General features: G+C 39.8%; 2 protein-coding genes across 2 annotated transcripts in view; one reads left to right on the top strand and one right to left on the bottom strand.

Moving 5' to 3' along the window:
• Positions 1 to 21224, top strand: part of TRAPPC3L (trafficking protein particle complex subunit 3L) — a 40383-nt gene extending 19159 nt beyond the window's left edge. Inside the window, exons 4-5 of the mRNA XM_045057932.1 lie at positions 15545 to 15730; positions 20212 to 21224. Coding sequence (XP_044913867.1) covers positions 15545 to 15730; positions 20212 to 20331 — 306 coding nt within the window. The 3' untranslated portion in view covers positions 20332 to 21224. The remainder of the gene's footprint in view (positions 1 to 15544; positions 15731 to 20211) is intronic.
• CALHM5 (calcium homeostasis modulator family member 5) lies at positions 4761 to 13306 on the bottom strand. Its single transcript, XM_003986482.6, has 2 exons — positions 12654 to 13306; positions 4761 to 9213 (listed from the first exon to the last, which is right to left on the bottom strand). The coding sequence occupies exons 1-2, from the start codon at positions 13191 to 13193 to the stop codon at positions 8824 to 8826; spliced, it is 930 nt and encodes a 309-aa protein (XP_003986531.1). The 5' UTR covers positions 13194 to 13306; the 3' UTR covers positions 4761 to 8823.
• Positions 21225 to 21693: the final 469 nt, after the last annotated feature.

The raw sequence follows: 21693 nt of genomic DNA, 5'->3' as shown, positions 1-21693 counted from the left end.
ATGCTGAGAGGTGTGAGGTGGTTTCTCATTGTGGTTTTGATTTGTATTTCCCTGATGAGGAGTGACGTTGAGCATCTTTTCATGTGTCTGTTGGCCATCTGGATGTCTTCTTTGGAAAAGTGTCTATTCATGTTTTCTGCCCATTTCTTCACTGGATTATTTGTTTTTTGGGTGTTGACTTTGATCAGTTCTTTATAGATTTTGGATACTAGCCCTTTATCTGATATTTCATTTGCAAATATCTTCTCCCATTCCATCGCATTCTAGATATAGAATCTGTTAATCTTTGCTATTAATTACTATTTTTCAAAGGCTAACTCACAAGTTAGTGTTAGGGGCCTATGGAATTGCTTTACTTTTTCCACTTTTTCCAACATATGATATGAAAATAAGTGGGAGCCCTTGATAAACAGGGATTGAATTCCATGGAAGTCACAGCACAACACCACACAACATTCCAGAGAAGGCTGGCCTCACAGCTAGCTGAATGTCAGGCCGTTTTCCTACTGAGTAACATTTGTGAGCAGAAAAGGAGTAGAAAAAAATTAAATGGAAAGAAAAACTCTTTATAGTCATAAAATTCTCCGTATTTAAAAAGCAGTTAATATTAACAGCAAAAGGAACTCATCAAGTATTTTGAGAAATCTTCCCATTTGGGCCAGAAATCTAGCAGATGGATTATTAAAACTAATAAACTTGCTTAAAGAAATATAACCATTTAGGCTTAATTCTCTTCTCTGAGTAGGCAAGAACTGCCTTACATAAACACCCACACACTCGATCTATTCCCCTTTGTACCCCTGGGAGGGGTGAAAGAAGAAAAGTGTAGGAAGTTTTCTTTTGTGGAAAAGCATGTGTGCATAACCACAAGGTCTGTGGATTCTGCAGACTGATCAGGCCTAACCCAGCAGACCACATAACTCGCAGCAGCATTCCAATACGAAAACAGGGCACCTGCAGGGAAATTACCCATAAGTTTTTATTATGACTACATTTGTGTTGTATTCTTTTTCCTTTAGTCACAGGGAAGTGTCTCTGAAGGCTCAATTGTCAGTAAATTCTGCAAGTTATCCCCCCTTACCTGTGAATGTCCATCGCCCAGTTCTGTTTATGATCAGGTCTTATAGGAAATCTGGCTGTCTCTAGGCGTCTTACCTCCTTGGCACTATTACCAAAGATGCTCCAGGGGAAAGTTATCAATGTTCCAGATATCTCAGCACATGAAAATCTAGGCTGTCTTAACTTTCCATTGGAGAGTCTTTGTTTTCTTTTTCTTAACTCATTTGGATAAGATTCATGAGAGCCTCACTTATGAAACAAACCAAAGCGTGTGCACTGAAAATAGCATTAGTGTCGGGAGCATTTCGTTACTGTAACTATCGACAATGAAATTTCTTACCAGGAGATGAAAACTGCTGAGGAAATACTCTGGGACCCCAAACCTCAAAGGCTAAAGCAAGGTCCATCTGAGCCTAAGAATTCAGAGACACTAGGGAAGACATTCACACTCTGGGGCCTCCCTGCTTAGTGCATTCTTGTCAGAAGAAAGATTTTGTCCAAACTTGCCCGGACCTCTCAGTGATGCTCCAGGGTAATGACTCTCAATCCTTATTGCCCTACAGAATCGCCTACAGCTTTTCCAAAACAAAACAAAACAACAACAAAACAAAACAAAACAAAACAGATGCCCAGGCCCCACTTTTGACCTATTGAGTGGGGTCTCTGGAAATAAGACCCAGGCATCAAAACTTTGAAAATGTTCCCCAAGTGATCTTCATGTGCATCCACTGATTTAAAGCAAGAGTTTGCAAACTGTGTTCCTTGGTTGGTGCTCCAGGGTGATTGCTATAATGGCAGGGAGGCATGTGAGGCCTGCTATTCCTCCAGACCCTCAGTCCAAATTCTTTCAGAGTTGCTTCTCATTTTATCTCTTTTACATATTTCAAATAAAAGAAAATGTCATTGGAACAAAAGTAGGTAGTCTTGATTGAAACAAAGCCCACCCAACCAGGGGCTGGGATGACTAACTTATCTCTTGGGAAGGAGGTAGGTAGGGAAGCTGCATCTTCTAGGACATTCACTCCAAAGAAGATGGAAATTTATCAAACACTGGTTTGTGACTCTATATATTTTTTAACTATTTATTTCCTATACAGTGTCAGTGAGACTCACTCATAGTTAGCCAGGTGTTTAATGAAGCGAGATTTTTAAAAATGCCAATTTCCACCCTTCATGTTTCCTCCCATGATGCAAATACCAAAAAAAACCCAGGGAGAAATAAACTTGTTCTGTTGATAACATCAGCAATCATTATTAATACAGACGCACATCTGTTCATGTTAAAATCTAGGAACAAAATGTTGTTACAATGCAACTAGAAACCGTTTTATGGGTTATGTACTCTGCCCAAAGATGTATATATTTTGAGGTATTATTCTTAAGTGGAATTACTCATATCATCTGAATTCATACGTATCTTACCTTATCCTATTCTTGGAAATGATTTGAAGAATGGGATTAGATGAAATAACTAATTCATTTTCCCCATTTTCATTTCAGTTTTCATTATAATTTAAAACTTTTAAAGATTTTTCTCTAGCATTAGTGCAGCTATATGATCAGGAAATCTGTAAAAATATGGCTAGTTCATACGGACAGACAGAAAGACGGCTCTAAAGATATAAAAATTGGAGCTTATAGACTATTCTAAATCTTGTATGAACTTTATATTGCTAAAGATTCCTTCTTTATCAATTATCTTTTAAAAAATTTTTTAATGTTTATTTTTGAGAGAACGAGTGGGGGAGGGGCAGACAGAAAGGGAGACACAGAATCTGAAGCAGGCTCCAGGCTCTGAGCTGTCAGCACAGAGCCCAACACGAGGCTCAAACTCATGAACTGTGAGATCACTACCTGAGCCGAGGCCGAATGCTTAACCGACTGGGCCACCCAGGTGCCCCAATTATCATTTTTATCTAAGGAAATATTAGGAAGGTGACCTTATTGATATAGTGAACCAGAAGCATAGTTTGAGCACAGCTATCCCAAATGATCTGGGAACTCAGAGTAGAAAAGAGTGGGAGAGAGGCTGGGAACCTTGGAGTTGGACATCAATTGCCAGGAGTACAGCAAGAAGTCCATTGATGGAAGTCATGTGCTACTGGCTATAAGATTTAGGACAGAAGAACTGGAAGAAACTCAGAGATGTACTAATTCAACACTGTAATTACCATGAAGAAACATGCTTTTAAAGATTAAATAAAAACTTGATATTACACCAACGTGAGACAACACTTATGTGGTAAAAGTTAAGAGCTCAGACAAATCCAGGTCCAAATTTAGGCTCTATTCTCTTACCCGTGGCTTAACCTTGACCTTTTTGAACTTTAGTGTTATTCATAAAAATAGAAACAATAATACCTCCTCCCCAGTATGGTTGGGAAGTTTTCAATTTAGTCATATGTAAAGTATCCAGCACATAATAGGTTGTCAATAAACATTAATTCTGCCTTTCCTCCTTAGCGGAAGTGCAAACTTTAGAATATGATCTCTCTTCCAGGTGCACAAATGTTCTTTCTGCATAATTCAGTTTTAACCAACTGAACACTGAAAATATTTTGTGAAGCTGCCTAAAAGCAGATTTCCTTCCAAACTCAAATATGACATTGTGTATTTGCAATAAGTATTTTGCAACCCCAAAAGGGATTTAACTAACTCAATGCTCTTGATCAAAACCCTATTCAAATGGGCATAAGTACACTTGCCTTGCCTGCAACTAATGAAGACTTCTTTCTAGGGCTTCCCTCCATGCTCGGGCTCCAGCCTCAGTAGCTCAGCTTACCCTTTTGTCTCTCTTAAAGTCTCACTATGTCCTGGGACACACCGTGAAGCTGGTGCTATAAACGATGAGAACTGGAGGCCGATCCTTCCTAATGTCAGCGCCTCGAAGCAGTGTAGGCTCCCTTGGGAACTTTGGGAAATGATGGGATTGGGTTGAATATATGATACCCATCGAGACAGCAACCACACAGAGAAGTCATCCTTACAGCCGCCACATAAGAGGTGCGTATACAGATCCACCGCTCCTCTCTCTTCACCTCATAGGTCACAGGCTACGAAGGTCAAAATGTCAAGTATAGGCTCTATTCTAGTTGCATGGGCAGACTGAGGGAAAAGAGAAGGTAGAAATAGATGAAACAAGAATCAAAACCACAAGATTAACTTAGGTTTTTAAAATTATTAAATAAATGAAAATCCAATAGGAGCATAGCAGTGGCTTCGTTCTGAATTCAAAACCACGAGGTTTCTTGAAAATCATATAGTGCAATAAGGAGAATGAAGGGAAATTCACAAACTCCATTTTTTGAAACCAAAGAAAATGTTTCTTCATAATGAAGAGTATACCTTGGAGCAGGGAAAACTGATCCAAAAGACCCATCTGAAAGCAGATTTAGTATCTTTATAGACTTTAAAGATGTGAAAATATAAGCCAAAGTATCGTGTTAGAGATAAATCGGGATGGCATTGGGTTTCTCCTCAGCAACATTCAGTGACAAAAGAAAATGGACTAACATTTAAAATTTACCCAAGTAGAGAAAGTGTGAACCAGCTAAGCTGCTCTTCAAGTAAAGAGCAGGCCGACATTTGAATATCTAAGAATTCAGGGAATAGTATTCCCAAGAACCTTTTCTGAGAATGATACCAGAGGGTAAAATTCCGGCAAGCAGGAGTTGATTGACAACACTTCAGCAGAACTGAGGTGAGCATATAATTCATTTCATTGCATAACTATTACGGAAATTTTCAAGCATACACAAAGGTAAAGAGAATGTACCTGCTGTCCAGCTTCACTAAGTATCAATATTTTGCCAATCTTGATTCATCCTTCAGCTACCTCCCCTTTTTGTGACAAAATATTTTAAAGAAAATTCTAAACATTATGCTAATTCATGCAGAAACATTTCAATATGAGTCTCTAACTGGTAAGGACTTTTTTAAAAAAAATATAAAGTACCATGCTATAATTATACATAACAAGGTATATATTTTATATACAGGTCTTTGATTTATAATATTATTATAAATAATTCCCTGAAATCATATAATAGCCACTTAATACCATTCATATTTCCCTAAATAGCACACAGATACCCTGTTATAGTCGGCTGTATGAAGCAGGTTATACACAAGGCCCACGTGTTGCTTCTGGTTGTTATGTCTCTCGTGTCTCATTTTTTCTCCTTTTTTCATGCCATTGGTTTGTGAAAAACTGGGTCATGTGTCAAATAGAATGTCCTATGTCATAGATTTACTTGGTCGCTTCTTCATGGTGCTAATTAACCTGCAGATTTTTTGCCTGTATTCCCTATAAAGTGACAATTTGGTCTAATACCTGATTAGATTCAGGCTTAATTTCCTAGGAAACGATACTTGACAGGTGACGCTGTGTACTTACTCTTGCACTGCATGGCATAAGGGGGCACAGAATATTGGGCTATCCCATTTTTAGGGACGCTAAGGGAGATAAGTGGCCTCATGTGACACAGTCCCCATCCCACTATGCTTTCACCTAGTACTTTAGAATTCATTATTTATTGTGTAGATCCATTACATCACTAGGGGTTGCAAAATGGTTATTTTCTAATTCTGAAAAGCTCTACGAAGAATAAAATAATAAAAGAAAAGTAGAATGATACAAAATTGATGTGCATAAAGAAATAATTTTTTCCTGTACTGGAATAACAATGACTGAGAAGACATCATGGGAAAAAGAAGCCATTAACTATAGCCTACAAATATGGGAAACTTACAAAATGTGTGAGGAAATCTTTAAAATATTTCTAAAGGACAAAAGGTAGCCTTTAATAAATGGAAAAATAAATGGAAAGGCACCCCATGTTCCCAGACAGGTTGATAACAACACAACAAAGGTGTCTAATTCACTAGCGTTGGGGTGAAGCCCAAGATTCTCTTTTAGCCTGCCTTCCCCAACATGGCCTGCTTTGTGCTTTAAAGCAGTTCTCAAGAAATGATCCCTGGACCAACAATATAAACTTGGTTACAAATGCAAATTCTCTTGCCTCGCTCCAGACCTACCAAATCAGACACTCTGGTCTCAGCAGTCTCTGTGTGAACAAGCCCTCTGGATGATTTTTGCGTGAGCTGAAAGTTTGAGGACCACTATCTCTAGTGCTTCTAAAATCTAAGTTGCAAAGGAATCACCTAAGATTCTGTTAAAAGGAAGACTGGATTCAGCAGGTCTGGGATGGGGTCTGATTCTGCATTGCTAACAGACTCCCTAGCGATGCTGATGCTGACGGTCTGAAGACAAAGGTTTGAGGAGCAAGACTAGAAAAACAATCTGTTTCTAGTTTACTCAAGGCCAACCTACCCTGTGCCCTCTGCTCCCATTTTGTTCTAGGTATTAATGACAAATCATATGTTACTCCTCTCAGTAACATGTTTGTTTTAAACAGAATTTAACCCACAGAAGTATGTTCCTCTCAAAACACATTTAACCAGAAATAATTACAAATTAATCTCAGGCTTTAGTGAAGCAATTTTGGGGAGAAATGTATTCAGCATCTATCAAAGTGTGCCATAGAGGACATACTGCTAAATGGAATCTAGAGGAGAAAACTACTAAGGAAAAGCCAATGTATAAAGAGAATCTTTGTATAAACCTATGTATAATCCAGTTTGTATAAATCCAGTTTGCCTCTACTTTCTCTCCCTTAATAAATTCTTATTTTCATGTATTCGGTTTGGTGTAGGCCCTCGTATTGCTTCATAGTGCCCCAAAATTTGGTGGCTGAAAACAACAAACATTTATTTAAGCTCATGATTTTCTGGGTCAGAGATTTAGAGAGTGCCCTACAATGTCTGCAGCCTCAGAAGTGGTGGCTCAAAGTCTGAATGGCTGTAATGGCTTCTCCCTCTCCACTTGGCTGGCTTGGCCAAGCTCAGCATTACCAGAGACAAGGCATAAGATGCAACATTTCCACAATCTGGCTTCACTTCTATAGTCTATTGGTTCACTAAGGCCAGATTCAAGGGGAGAAGGATAAGATTCCACCTCCCAATTAGAGCCATTGAGCCACATTTCGTTTACCATGGTTAGTTTTTATTAGAGTGAAACCCAGAAGGACCAAAGATGCAGTGAAGTTGGTTTGGTTAGAATCAACGTAAATGAAAAAAAAAAAAAAAAAGCTAGCTTTAAGACCTTCTTTGAAAGGTCACGGGCTCAGGAGAGCCTGCAGTTAGCATCTCTTCCCCACTCCACCTTCAGCGACCTCACCTTGGAAACTTGAATCTGTGTCATAGAAATTGGCAAACATTTCACATCAGGGTGTTTTTTAGGAGCCATTTGTTAAATACTAATCACATACCATGTTTAAAATCCAAGTAATATATCAAATATATTACAAATATATTGCGACGTTACATCCTCCACCTTCCCCTCTCCCACCTAAACACACACACGCCTGACCCTGCTCCTCTAACTTCCCAAGGATATGTTCCAGGTCTTAACACTTATAGGGTCCTGTCTTCAATTTGGGGTAATGTTCCATGGTAATAAAGGGTTCATTCCCAGGATTGTCCAGCTAGGGAGCCAGGAGTTTTAGTGATACAGAGTGAGAGCCACAGTGTAAAATGTAGTGCCTCTTTACACATCAATTCCACTCAGAGATTTAGGGAAACTTTAAAAAAAAAAAAATATATATATATATATGCATGTATATATGTGTGTGTTATATATATTATATACACACATAATGTGTGTGTATATATTTAAACTAATGTGGGTATATAACATAGTAGAATGCAAAATTTGCATTATTTCTAATAAACATAAAACTACAAAACAGTTTTACACCAGCACTGCTTTGACAGTTTCCCCAGACCTCCAGTCAGGGCCGACTTACCCATTCAGCACAGTAGGCACTATGCCCAGAAACCACCATACTTGTAGGGGTTCCAAAAGTGTTTTTAATTTCTTTTAAAATTAGAAGTAAATGAACTTTGGGGTTGAAAAAGTATTTTAGTATAAAATATTAATTTATTTGTATTTATATTAATACAGTCATAAATGTGTATGTGCATGCATATGTGTGTGTGTGTGTGTGCGCGCACGCGTTTAAAGTAAAAAGGGGTCTACGGAGGCAGAGTGCCTAGGGCCCCCAAAAGTCATAATACAGCCCTGCCTATAGGGACATGCTTTCAGAGCACAGTGGAAACATGTGAAAAGCTCTAAATTTTAAGCACCATATCCTTTCAATGTGTTATTCTTGAAAACTGCTGTCTTCAGATTCCAAGGAAATGAATTCCAAATGGTAGATTTTCATACGTCCTTGAAAGGCAGTAGAATAGATTTGCAGGACGAGGATTTCCGCTGACTGCACCACTGACCCCACTGTCTATAGCAGTCAATTAAGAGGATCTTGGTTACTCACAAGTCACCACTTCTGCTCCCAGATGCCATGACCAATATTTATATAGAGCAGCAGACCTTCTTGCATGAGTCTCATCAAGCCATAAAATCATAGAACTTGAAGCCACTGAGCCCCAACCCCCAACCAATGGAAGAGCACCTTTCTCACCATCCTTGACCGTCACTCGGCATCAGTTTGAGCACATCCTGACACAGCCCTGACACATCCCGACACAGCCTTCCCTCAGGAGCTGCAACACTGCTTCTCTTTGGGTTGATGTCTTCAAGGAAACACTAACGGCGAGAAAACACAGAGATACACAGGTTGCTGTCGATGCAGCCGAAGATGTCAGAATGAGCCCTGAACACCATGAGTCCGTGTGGTAGGTGAACTACACGCTGTGCGCAGTACCCACAAGTACCAGTGTGGTCTCATCGTCCTCAGGGCTATGTTCCAGACCATCCTCCACCACCTTATGCAGAGTGCTGTAGTGTTGCCGACTTTGGTGGAAAGAATGCAGCTCTGAGGCAGCCTCCCAGGCTGCAAAGGTGGGCATGGGGAAGGCATCTGGCCTCTTGTTTTCAAAAAAGCACTTCAGGTTTCGCTCACTCAGCTTGTTGGCATACTCCAGGAATGTATTCTCCAACTGCTCCTTCTCCTTTTGTGCATACGTCTTCCAAAAACTCAGCTGCAGGTGGCTGACTTTAGATCGGCAGCGAGAATAGCAAGTGGTGAGCAGAGAGAAGAAAGACGCTGAACAAATCAGGCACCATCCTAGAATCTTAGAAAGAAAGAAAGAAAGAAACAGTGAGGACATGTAGAAGCAAAGCCACTTCCCAGGGAGCCGGGATGGTGTTACTGGTAAGTGTTTGCTGAGTTAACACCACAGGCATCGCTATACCTCAGTTGAAATACTTCATGTTAATTTTGTAACAGTCAAAATAAAGTTCGAGTTTACCTAATCTCTATCATCCATCCTACCCAACGTTGCCGGTATACAAAGAAATAGCCAGAAGACAAGCAAATGGAAAATTGCAAAAAATGTAAATTATCCAAGAATCAGTTAAACCAACCCCTCAAATAGCTATTAAAGGAAAGAATTCTGTGCATGTGGAAGTGTGGTCATTTGCACAAATGAACAATTCCTCAGCCAGGAGTTTTCAGGCATTGATAAATACACATTCATGGCTAGTGACTGATTTTTCCATGTTACGTTGTTTGCAGAGAACAACGGACCCTCTCTGAGAGAAGTAGCATTACTCATTACCCATGATCAAGTGAGACAGGCATAATACAATACGGAAACTGAAGCCAGAAGAATTGAAAAGCTGCATTAAAAAAAAAAAAAAAGAAAAGAAAAAGAACCTCAGCGTCATTCTAAACCTTCAGGATTACTGGTTCAGAATTTTAGTAATTAGAAAAAAAAAAATTCCTACGTAAAAACTGGTTCAGGTGGCATTTTTTTCCTGAATTTTAAAAGCAGAACTCTAAATAGCTCGACGTACCTTCTAAACTTTTTTGTTGCTCTAATTGCATTGGTCACAATTGGAATTAATCTCATATTTGGACAACTAACAGAGCCCTTTCACAGTTTCTCTTGACGTTTTCAATGACCCTTAGTATTTCTCAGCAAATGGGCCTGTTTGAAAATAGAAGCAATAATCTGCAAATGAACCCATTCAGACCGTAACAGAACTACAAATAAGTTGCAATGCTTTAAACCAGTGGTTCCCACACTCTGGCTCAGACTGTGGAGGCATTGTGAGGGTCTCAGACTCCACGTGAATGCCAACTCTGGAGTGGAACTAACTGGATTTAAATCTCAACCTTCCCTTTCCTACAGGTGTTCTCATTTCCTATGGGTGCCTCATTTCCTCAGTTGTAAAATGGGGGTTACCCACCTCAGAGGGGAATTTGGGGAATTGAAATGAGACAGTGTAGACATATATACGCATTCAGTATGTGTTAGCTATTATCACATGCTGCAATTTTTCGGATGTTATGTATTCACGTAAAAGCATTACTGAACTCGTGGTATCTTTCTTTCGTGATTTATGAATGAGACACAGCTTCCACCACGTGAAAGTCTTCATATTTACCTTGAATCACTTGTGGTTGGCTACCTCTTCTCTTCCTCTTCTACCTTCCTCTTTCCACGCACCCGGACATCCTGCAGGCCAGCAGACCGTCTCACCTCAGCATCTGAGCCAGCTCTGCCTGAGCTATACTATTCAATTAACTACAGACTCCTCCTTCCACATTGCATCATTTTGGTGTTACCTTGCTCCGAGTACTGAGCACTGAGCCCTCTTGTTCTTCCCCAATTCATAGTATCCAGAATCTAAATAGACATGGTGGATGCTCTCACACCAGCCCTCAATATGTTCCATTCTTCATGAGTCTCCTCTCTCAAACCCTGGCAGTTTTCTCTAATTTAGAACACTTACTGTGAGTCACCAGCTTTATGCCCATTTGTGTCCTTCATCTCTACCCCTTTCAGCAGCCCTCCAATGTAGGTGTTATTACTCCCAACTATGAGCAAACTGGGGCTCAGAGGGGTGAAACCATTAGTTCTGGGTCACAGAGCTGGTAAGTGGTGGAGTCAGGATTCAAACCCAAGGCTAGCCAACTCTAAGACCAAGCTCTTGCCACTTGTCCACTCTAACTGCCTTAAGAATAGAAGTTAGAAATCCAGCTGGATCTCTTCTTTCTTTGCGCCCCCCCCCCCCGCCCATGGATAGGGAACTTTTTCCACCCCCACCCACATATCCAACTATTGGTCTGGATTCTCTGTTGCTCCTGCCTGGCTGAACCACTGTGGTCAGCAGCTGTCATTGATATAGCTCCCCTTGTCTACATCCCGTGTGCATCCTCCCCTAGAAATCAGCCCCGGGTCTTTCTCATTCTGCTGAAAAGTAAACATGTAGTGTGCCCAGGATAAGCTATGACAGGATATTCATAATTCCTTATGCCTGTGTTTAGAGAAGAAAAGCTCACACAGTGATAAGTGTTTGGATCTGGCATGAACTGAATAGAGCCTGTTGCCTGAGGACATAAATCATAAATTGCTCATTGTATCATAACATTTGTAATTAGTACCTTCCTTCAACAAAAGAAGGAAGACATTTGGGATCCTGGAATGTTTTTATCTAAGATGAGCTTTATGCATTAAACAAAAGATTTTGTTGTGGGGCATTTTTGAAGCTTATCAGCTTATGAAAAAAGTACCGTGTGACTATACAGCCAACCAGCTTTGGAAAGTATGATTGTGAAACCAGACTGCCTTGATGTGTTGTTGAAAAGGCACGTCCTTGTTGAAAAAGTAAAAATATACCATTTTGAGCGCCTTTATTCTGAAACAAATAGCATTCCTGAGAAATTGTGGATCTGTTTATGTACTCTTATTGGTTGTTTTGGTTTGGGGAACATAATCCTACTACTCCCAAGTAGGAATTCAGTCTTTTCCTGAGGCCAGGGCAAGGCTCCACATCTGGATTTGTGCTCACGTACCTGGACGGATGACAAGCTACTTCCCTGTGTCAATTAGGTAAAGCTACAATTTCCTTCTATTAAATAAAACCTGTAGAGCGCAAAGAGCGGAGGACCTAACCTCCCTAGAGAATACCGTCACTTTTCACTGAAGGCTATTTAAAGACTGCCACCTCCCATTTTGGACAGGAAATCTTTCTCAATCTTGACAATATTTATACGCAGAGATAACAGTTGCCAGAAATCACTTGAGGGAATCTCTACACTAATTATATTACGTGCAGCTTTGAAAAATAAGAGTTCATTTGGTTCAGCTATATTTTAATAGATGAATGCTATGTGTGTTTTTCTGAGAAACCAGTTTGAAAATAATTGATGAAAGGCAGTAATTTCTAATTACAGCTCTGTCATTAACGCTCAATTATGAGTTAGCGTCATGCATTATTTACAAAGTCAACCCGGAGAGATTGTTTTAAAGCACTTAAGTATTTACATACGCATAACCCAGAGGATATTTTCTTTTTGGAAGTGGAAAAGACAATGCAATCAGCAATTTTAGGGAGCCACCAACCTCTAAAAAGCTTTCCCTGAGATTGTCTTAATGCTGCATGATGTTCCAATTTCCATTTGGTTTCAAAATGTCCTAACAAGATTCAGACTCAGCTCTGCCGGAAGTGAGTACAGACAGAATACTTTGCGCGGGGAGAAAAAGGCAAGTTTGTCCTTTCTTACCTGAGACTGGGCTTGCAGGGACAGTTTCAGTTCTTCGTTGTCCGTGGGGGCCATGCTGGTTTTGCCACAAGACACTTTGTAAAGTTCATCCCAGCATTCCTGGGGCTTGCCCTTGCAAATCAGTCCCAGGAGTCTTGAACTTTTGGTCCCGCTCATGGCACATTCATAAAAAGTCCCATTGAGCAGGGCCACAGAAAGCCACATCATCGGAGCCACCAATGAACTCAGAGTGATCTGGCCGAGGACATAGAAAAAGTGGCAGCTGTGACCTTTGGGGAAGATTTTCCTGGGATTCACACAGCAGCCGGTGAAGAGCCTCATCGCCTTGCTGTTCAGAAAGAATCCCAGGATCAGTAACACCCAAGCAGGAGCAAACAGGAAAACCAGCCCATAGACCACATTCTCAGTGCTGCAGGGACACTTAAAAGCCACCAGTGAAAAGAGACGCTCGCTCCCCACGGTCAGCAGAGCCATGAAGCTGTAGCCAATAACAGTTTTCTGGTTGAGGAAGAATTTTAAAATCCCCTGAAAAGCATCCATGTTGAAGATACACAAAGGGAAAATGCTTTGCCCTTATTTATTGGCAGAGCAGCTGCGGCAGTGGCCGAGGGTGGAGCTCCTTCTTCATTAGAAACAACAGTCCTCCTTCTCAGACTGAATTCAGCCAGATAAGGAAACAATGTCATTGCCTAGGAATGAGTATTTCCCAACCACGCTCAGATAACGCCTCCTACTGGTGAATTTTGTGCCACGGAACCGGGGCCCAAACACTGAGAATCTGAGTACATTCAGAGTGCACAGCTTCCATTTTATGTTATTTTCATATGGCTTGGATTGAGAATCAGAATTTTTTTCGGATTCTCAATCCTATAAATAATAGTCTAGGAATTTTCCAGCCGGAGGAATCAACATTAGCAGAAATGGGTCTCAGCCAATTCACTGAGAGCCAAATCTAGTCTCCAGGCCAGGAGTCTCATGATGATTTTTCCCTTGTTACTTAAGACTGCTACTTTTGCTACTTTGCCTGAAGATCTGAAAGATTCATTTTTTTGTGTCCTCTTAAACTGACTAGTGTCAGAGATTTGAGCCAAATTTTAAAATTTCTATGGAAAAGTTTAGGGAGCATTTGAGTTTTCAGTGAAAGACAAAATGAGAAGGTCCTCATCATTTCTTTCCTAGTAACCTCTTGATTACTATCTCTGCCTTTGACCTCCTGCCCAACCCTACCCTCAACCCAAATCCATCCTCCAAGCTCACACAAAGGAGATCCTTCAAATGGAAATTCAATTCTGTCCTAACCTACTCACACCTTCGGGGCTTTATGCTACCCACAACTGATAAATACCAGTCTGCCCTGAACTTGATCATGGTATTTCCTGCCCATGACATGTTTCCTCCACCTGGAACACTTCCCACTCCCACCCTGTCCACCTGGCAAATTCTCACTCAATATTCATGAACAGAATAGCAGTTTCCTTCTCTGTGAGTATTTGCAGGATTGCTTCCTAATATAGAACACTGTACTTGCAGGACTTACACCATTGCAGTTTTTTTAATACCTTTTTACTATGAGCTCTTATAAAACAGGAACTATATTTATGAACCTTTGTATTCTGGGCCTAAACATGGTCTCAAACACCGAATGGATGCTCATTTAATAATTTGTTTTTCAAATAATTATTGAACTCGCATTGTGTGCTAGAAATGCAGTCTTCAGTGAGTACCTATTGAATGAATGATGAACCTTTCAGGACTTCTAACTATAAATAATTTAAGAAAATTGTTTCCATTTCTGTCCTATACTGCTCTTAATTTTAAAAATTAAATTAACTGGGGCACCTGGGTGGCTCAATTGGTTAAGCGTCTGACTCTTGACCTCAGCTCGGGTCATGAGCTCACCGTTCGTGGGATCGAGCCCCATGGTGGGGCTGTATGATAACAGTACAGAGCCTGCTTGGTATTCTTTCTCTCCCTCTCTCTCTACCCCTCTCCTGCTAATGCTCTCTGTCTCAAAATATATAAATAAACCTTTTTAAAAAATTAAATAATTAAGACACTTGAAAGACAAGTTCACGAGTTTCCAATAATAAACTTCAAATTCCAGTGCATTTGGTGAAAAGAAAGTTCCTTGGCCCAGAAGTCAAGGGACTGAGCAATAGCATGGGCTTGGCCATGTCATTCGACTTCTCTGAATCCCAACCTGCTCACTTATGAAACTAGAGGCATAAAAGAAATAGTCTCCAAGATTTTCTCCATCTCAACATGGTAAAAATCTGTAAGCACTTCAATACAGCAGACTTTTTTCAGAAGTTACTTTATGACTCATTTATGTAAATCATACCACCACTATCCCTTGCTCCTTCTCAGAGACTAGTCATCCTTTGTGATATGACTTCCTCCACTTTCCAAAGCACACCCTTGAGTCTGATTGTCCAACAGCACCCTCTACTCTATCACCTTCCCATTGTGGTGGATATGTCTTGTGTCCCTTCTCATTCAGGATCTTACCCTTTACTAGGCTCACATGACACCTATCATGCTGGGATGTTGATGAGTGATATTGTAATTTCTTACCCTCCTGAAGGATATTTATTTTTGAAAAAGATTTTTTGAGAAATAATGCTTAACTCTGTTTCATAAAGCATATTGCTTCCACAGAAAACTAGTCCCTTAGGATATCCCATAAAAATAAAACTCTTTAAGACTTGTACAGGTCATAGGGTGGGTACATGCCAAAGCTGAGTGTGAACCCACACTGGCTGACTACAAACTCCACATGCTTAACCATTGGGCTGTACTGCCTGGAACAGAATATCTGGGTGCTTTGCTAATAATAGATACTTGTTCCAGACCAAGTTTTTTTTAGCAGATTTTCCCCCCCTTTTTATTAGGTTGCCTTTAAGATGTACCTGGGAATTACACCAAGTGTGACCTGTAACAATCCAAGCAGAACTGAATTTTCCCTGATCTTAGACAAGAATCCTCTGGTGGAGTTTGTGGAAGAGCTCCCTGCCGGGCGATCGTCTCTGTGCTACTGCAATTTACTCTGTGGGATTATCAGAGGTGCCCTGGAAATGGTAAAGCATAACTATTTCATTGTGTTGGGTATATTCCTTATCTCGTGCTGTGTAACAGATTACCCCCACAGACAACCGTTTAAAACAACTAATATTTATTATCTCACACAGTTTCTAAGAATCAGAAATCCTGGAAGAGTTTTGCTAGGTGGTTGTGGCTAACAAACAGCCTTTCAGAGCATAATACACACACGATCCGGCTGTTGGTCCCTTCAGGGCTGCAGTCCCTGAACACTTGACTGAGGCTAGACGATCCACCTCCATGCTCACTCACGTGGCCTCACTGGCTGGCTGGCAGCTGGCTAGAGGCTTCATGAAAGTCCTTGCCACATAGGCTCCCTGGTAGATACAGTCACAACAGGTGCTGCTGGCCCTGGTACTGTGTGGGAGGGCCCTACCTGAGGGTGTGTGAATAACAGGAGGCAAAGATTACTGCAGTCGATTTTGGAGGCTGGCTTCCACACCTGAATTATTCATTGACTGAACAAAGACGGTGAGGTGATTCGCATCTGTGAAAAGGCACTGAGCTCTTGGTTTGGGGAGTAGATTCCCGTGATTCATTGCTTACATACAAAAACCAAGAGCACACTGTATGTTAGCCAGTTTGACAACAAATTATAAAAAAAAAAAGATATTTTAAAAATAAAAATTAATGAAGAGAGAAAAGAAATAAGAGATTTAAAAAGGCCTGAAAAATAGTTTGAAATGTAGGAATTACATTATCAAAAAAAAAAAGTAGCACTGACAGCAATTTTCTAGTGAATTTAATTTGTGTGGAAAAGTAAGTAAATAATTGTGCTTCCAAACAAATCTAAGTCCAGATAATTATTCAAAAAAAAATGCATTGAGCGTACAAGGTGAATACGACATAGTTGCTGCCCTTCAAGAGTTTCTGTCTAGTACAGGGGCACCTGGGTGGCTCAGTTGGTTCAGTGTCTGACTTCGGCTCAGGTCATGATCTTGCGGTTCGTGAGTTCCAGTCCCACGTTGGGTTCTGTGCTGACAGCTCAGAGCCTGGAGCCTACTTCAGATTCTGTGTCTCCCTCTCTCACTCTGCCCTTCCCCTGCTCATGCTGTGTCTCTCTCTCTCTCTCAAGAATAAATGAACATTAAATAATAATAATAATAATAATAATAATAATAATAATAAAAGAGTTTCTGTCCAGTAGAGAAGTCAGATAGATGTGTAAAAAAGTGTGGATAAATGGCTAGGGGAGGACCTGGGTTGGGGTGGTTGGTAGGGCAGAGATAACTTCCTAGAGAAACTAGGATAAATAGAAGGTGAAGGCCATGGGGTAAGGGAAGCAGGGGAAAATAATGTTCCAGGTAAAAGGAATAGCATGTCCAAAGACACAAAAAGAATGTTTCATTCAAGGAATGAGAAAATTGAATTAATTCCATAGAGGTGACATGTAGATTGAGATATTGTCTCGAGTAAGGTTTCAATTCTTTACAGAGGCTTGATTTTTATTTTTTGTTTTATTTTATTTTATTTTATATTTATATTAAATATAATTTATTGTCAAATTGGTTTCCATACAACACCCAGTGCTCATCCCAACAGGTGCCCTCCTCAATAGAGGCCTGATTTTTAAAAAGTGGTGGGGCACATTCATATGACAACCTTGGGAACAACCTAAAGATTGTTATATTGAAAGCAGCAGAGACCCATTATAGGTTTATAAAGAAGGGAATGGTATTTTGAAATTTGTGTTTTAGGAATTTTATCTCTTTGTCAACAAAGTGAAAGTATACAGGAGGAGGGTACAATGCTGGAGGGAACAATGCTGGAGGGAAGAAGAGGGCAGTTAGGAAGCTGATGATGGTAACCTCAAGAAAAACCAGAATACAGCCCTGACAATAGGAGCGGAGAGGAGATCGATGTGAACATTAATAAGGCAGATTACTAACTAATTAAACTTAAAACTAGGCTATTAGTGGACTTAAAGAGATAAGATTGGAGAAAAGATTCAGGAATTATTTAAGGTTCTGAGTAACCTGTAAGATGGTTGTACTGCTAACCAAGAGAGCAAAACAAGGAGGGGTACACTGGGGGTTGGGAAAGATAAAGTGAGGAGTTCAGCTTGGAAGATTCTAGAATTGAGGTGTCTAACATACAAACAAGTGATGATATTCAATAAGCCGTTGTTTTACATGTCTGGAAGCCACAGATGTGGGCTGGAGAGTCGTTGGAACTGTCAAAGGATGCCTAGGAAGTGTGTAGAGTAAGAAGGAAAAGAAGTCACAGGTGGAACCGTAGGAAGCAATAAAACATAATGAGTAAGTTGAAGAGAGAATACAAAGACTGCGAAGGATACCAAGAAGGAATAAACAGAAGTGGGAAAATACAGGGAAAGAATGGAGTCAGAAACAAAGGAAGAGAGTATTTCAAGAGGTTCCTCGAAAAATTAAAAATAGAACTACACTACAACCCAAAAAATTGCACTACTAGGAATTTATCCAAAGGATACAAAAATGCTGATTTGAAGGGCATGCACACCCCAATGTTTATAGCAGAACAATCAACAATAGCCAAAGTATGGAAAGAGCCCAAATGTCCATCAACTGATGAATGGATAAAGAAGATGTGGTATATATATATATATATAATGGAATACTACTCAGTGATGAGAAAGCATGAAATCTTGCCATTTGCAACAATGTGGATGGAACTAGAATGTATTATGCTAAGTGGATAAGTCAGTCAGAGAAAGAGAAATATCATATGATTTCACTTGTATGTGGAATTTGAGAAACTCAACGGTTAACATAGGGGAAGGGAAGGAAAAATAAGATAAAAACAGAGAGAGCAATACAGAGAACAAACTGAGGTTTGCTGGGGGGTGTGAGGGGTTAAATGGTGACAGGCATTAATGAGGGCACTTTTCAGGATGAGCACTGGGTGTCATGTGTAAGAGATGAATCACTGGGTTCTATTCCTGAAGCCAAGACTACACTGTATGTTAACTAACGTGGATATAAATTTAAAAAAAGAAGAAGAAGAGGGAGTGATTCTCAAGATCAAGGACAGCAGAGATGCTAAGTAAAACAAGACCTGAAAAATATTCACAACATGTAGGAAGGAAAAGGTCAGGAAGGACCTTAGTGGGATGAGAACCTGAAGGAAGAAGACAATCTGTCAAAAACTCTTGATCAAGGGCAACTTAGAAAGAGGTAACAGTCCACAAAGTCTAGTTTTTCCAGAAGCTGAGCTTTTAAAAGTGGTGGGACCAGAGAGTAGCCAAAGATTAGACATGATAATGAGGCATACATATAATTTTCAATTATCTGTGATAATTAGAGGAAGGATATAATAACAGGTAATCCAAAAGAGTAAAACAATAGCCATAATATATTATTCACACAGACCTTCCATGCTCTGTCCTACCAATTTTTTAGGCTTGCCCTATAATCAAGAAATCAAGAAAGAGGAAGGGAGATGTTCTGGGAGCTTACAAACAAAGGGAGGAACCATAAAACAAAGGCAAAAATAAGATAAATAATTCTCCAGTTTTCATGGACATTTGATTCTATATGCTATTTGGCAAATAGCTATCAGGCCTCATGTGGCCTCAGGTATCCAAATAGCTTCAACGTAGCCTCCTTGCTCATTTTAATTGACCTTCTGACAAATTTTGACAAAGACAAAAAAGATCTTATTGGGGGAAAATGAGGGTGAACATAGCTTCTATATTTCAATTGCCTACTAGACCCAGGCTTTTTCACTTATTATTTGTTTTACCAAGTACTTTTGCTTTTATCTTATTTATCACAAGGACTTAAAATAGCTGAACAGATACTCTGTCAAGGGTAGTCGGTCAGCAATATGATGCTCTTATGTGAATACATTTTAATGAATAGACAAGTAAGCCCTGTGGGATCACTTCAATGTATGGAAAGTGGGAAATTCTTTATGGTAGAAAAGAAGGGCTGGATATCAAATATTCATGTCTGTAATTTCAATCTTTAATTTTATATTTATAATTTATTTAGTTGATACTTTTTCAAAGCTCTCAAAGTCGTGATTGCTACATGTTGTTAGCACAAGTGATGCTATTTGGCTGATGACAGAATGATTGATAGCAAGTTTGTTGCAAAGAAATCATTTAAGAATCCATTTATCCTTGGAATTTCTGCTTGACAAGGCACATTGGGTCAAGGCTATAGATGAGCTCTGCACTGTGAGCAAAAGTGGGCCCATGTCCCTTGACTTGCCCCGGAAGCCCCCAGGTTGGGCGTGGCCTGGACCACCCTTCTCTCTGCAGGCTCACACCGCAGAGCTGACCCACAGCCAGATCATCTCTGGAGGACACACAGTAAAGGGCCCTTCATCCATGGAGCAAACTCTTTTTTTTATCATTCCATAAGGAAAGTGAGCCCCTTATTGGTTATATAAAGCTGAAAAAAAATAGAGTTTTTTTTAAATTTTTTAAACCTAAATGATGCGTGCCTGTTTTGTTTTGTTTTTTTCTCTTTCCTAGGTTCATTTGGCTGCTGATGTTACATTCTTGCAAGACACACTGAAAGGCGACCGTGTGACAGAAATAGGAATAACATTTCTGAAAAAGCTAGATGAGAAAAAATACAGACGGAAAAAATGAAGAATCGCATGCAAAACGCCACAGGGTGGCCATTTGAGGAGTTAATATTATCTAAACATATATAGCCATAGAAATTTTGAATTGTTTAATAATAGCATGGGATTTAAAAGGCTTCTATATCCACCAGAAATTTGAAGTGCAGGGCACTAGGAGTTAAAGCTGTTTTCTTTCTTTGTTTATAAATCACACATTTTTAATCCTATGTCCATAAGATTACATCTACAAATAACTCTTCATAAGATGGGATACATGAATTTCACATATCATATAGTTCGTCCTAACAGAGTCTATTGATTTCATTTACTTATGGCAATGAAAAAAAATCACAACCAGCTACTCAGTTAGTATATCTACCCATTCTCATTGGAAAAATAGATGAAATGATACAGTAGAGTTCACTATATAGAGATAATTTCTAGATACTGTATAGATACAGTGCCGTTTATAATACCTTTCCATCTTTTTGAGAAACTATGGATACAATTTCTCTCGTATATTGGCTTGGTTAATCACTTTAGCCTCCCAAAGTTGCTCTCTCTTGATTTATAAATACCAAGGCAAGCTGTTTATTTGGACGTTAATTTTAAAATATTTTTAACTAGCATTTAATTTTAATTAACTTAATTTTTAGATAGTATTAACCACATTTCTTCCTTTTCTCATGAAATATTGCCGATGGTCAAGCCAGAAAATCTCTAAAATGAGAGGTCAATAATGTTTTTTGGAAAGTACTTTCTTACTCCAAAGCTTATTAAGTTAGAAATTTTGCTGTCATTTTTATCCCCTAAACACCTTACGAAGCATACTTTGTGCCCAGAACATATTCAAAATTCAAAATGTACTGGATTAAATACACAATAATCGTTACCAGACCATCAACATACAGGTAGCCTATATGGCGGTCCGGGATCCAGTGGGATCTTCAGAGAACTGAAATTACAAGTAAGCTATAATTAGTATGGGCCCATCAGTTAAAACTGGTGTAAGTGATATGAGAGTGGTAGACTTCAGTTGGACTCGGGAGCCTGAAGACACTATCCCTCCAGCCTGAAGACACTAGTCGCTTTCTAGTGGACTCAGGTGATCCTAATTAGTGGCTGATCTTGGGAAAGGCACATAGTCTCTCAGGCACACTCTCTCTCATCTATAAAATGGCACAGTTGGACATGATAAATATCTTAAATTATATAAATGAGTTTGAATGGCATCAAGAACCACTGTAGGGCCCCTGAGTGGCTCAGTCGGTTAAGCATCTGACTCTAGATTTCGGCTCAGGTCTCACGGTGTGTGAATTTGAGCTGACAGCATGGGGCCTGCTTGGGATTCTGTCTCCCTCTTTCTCTGCCACTGTCCCCCTCGCTC

The sequence above is a fragment of the Felis catus genome, chromosome B2 (assembly GCF_018350175.1).
Source record: "Felis catus isolate Fca126 chromosome B2, F.catus_Fca126_mat1.0, whole genome shotgun sequence".
Classification (NCBI taxonomy): Eukaryota; Metazoa; Chordata; class Mammalia; order Carnivora; family Felidae; genus Felis; species Felis catus.
Note: the sequence above shows the minus strand (reverse complement) of the source record. Positions and strands in the feature narration are given on the sequence as shown.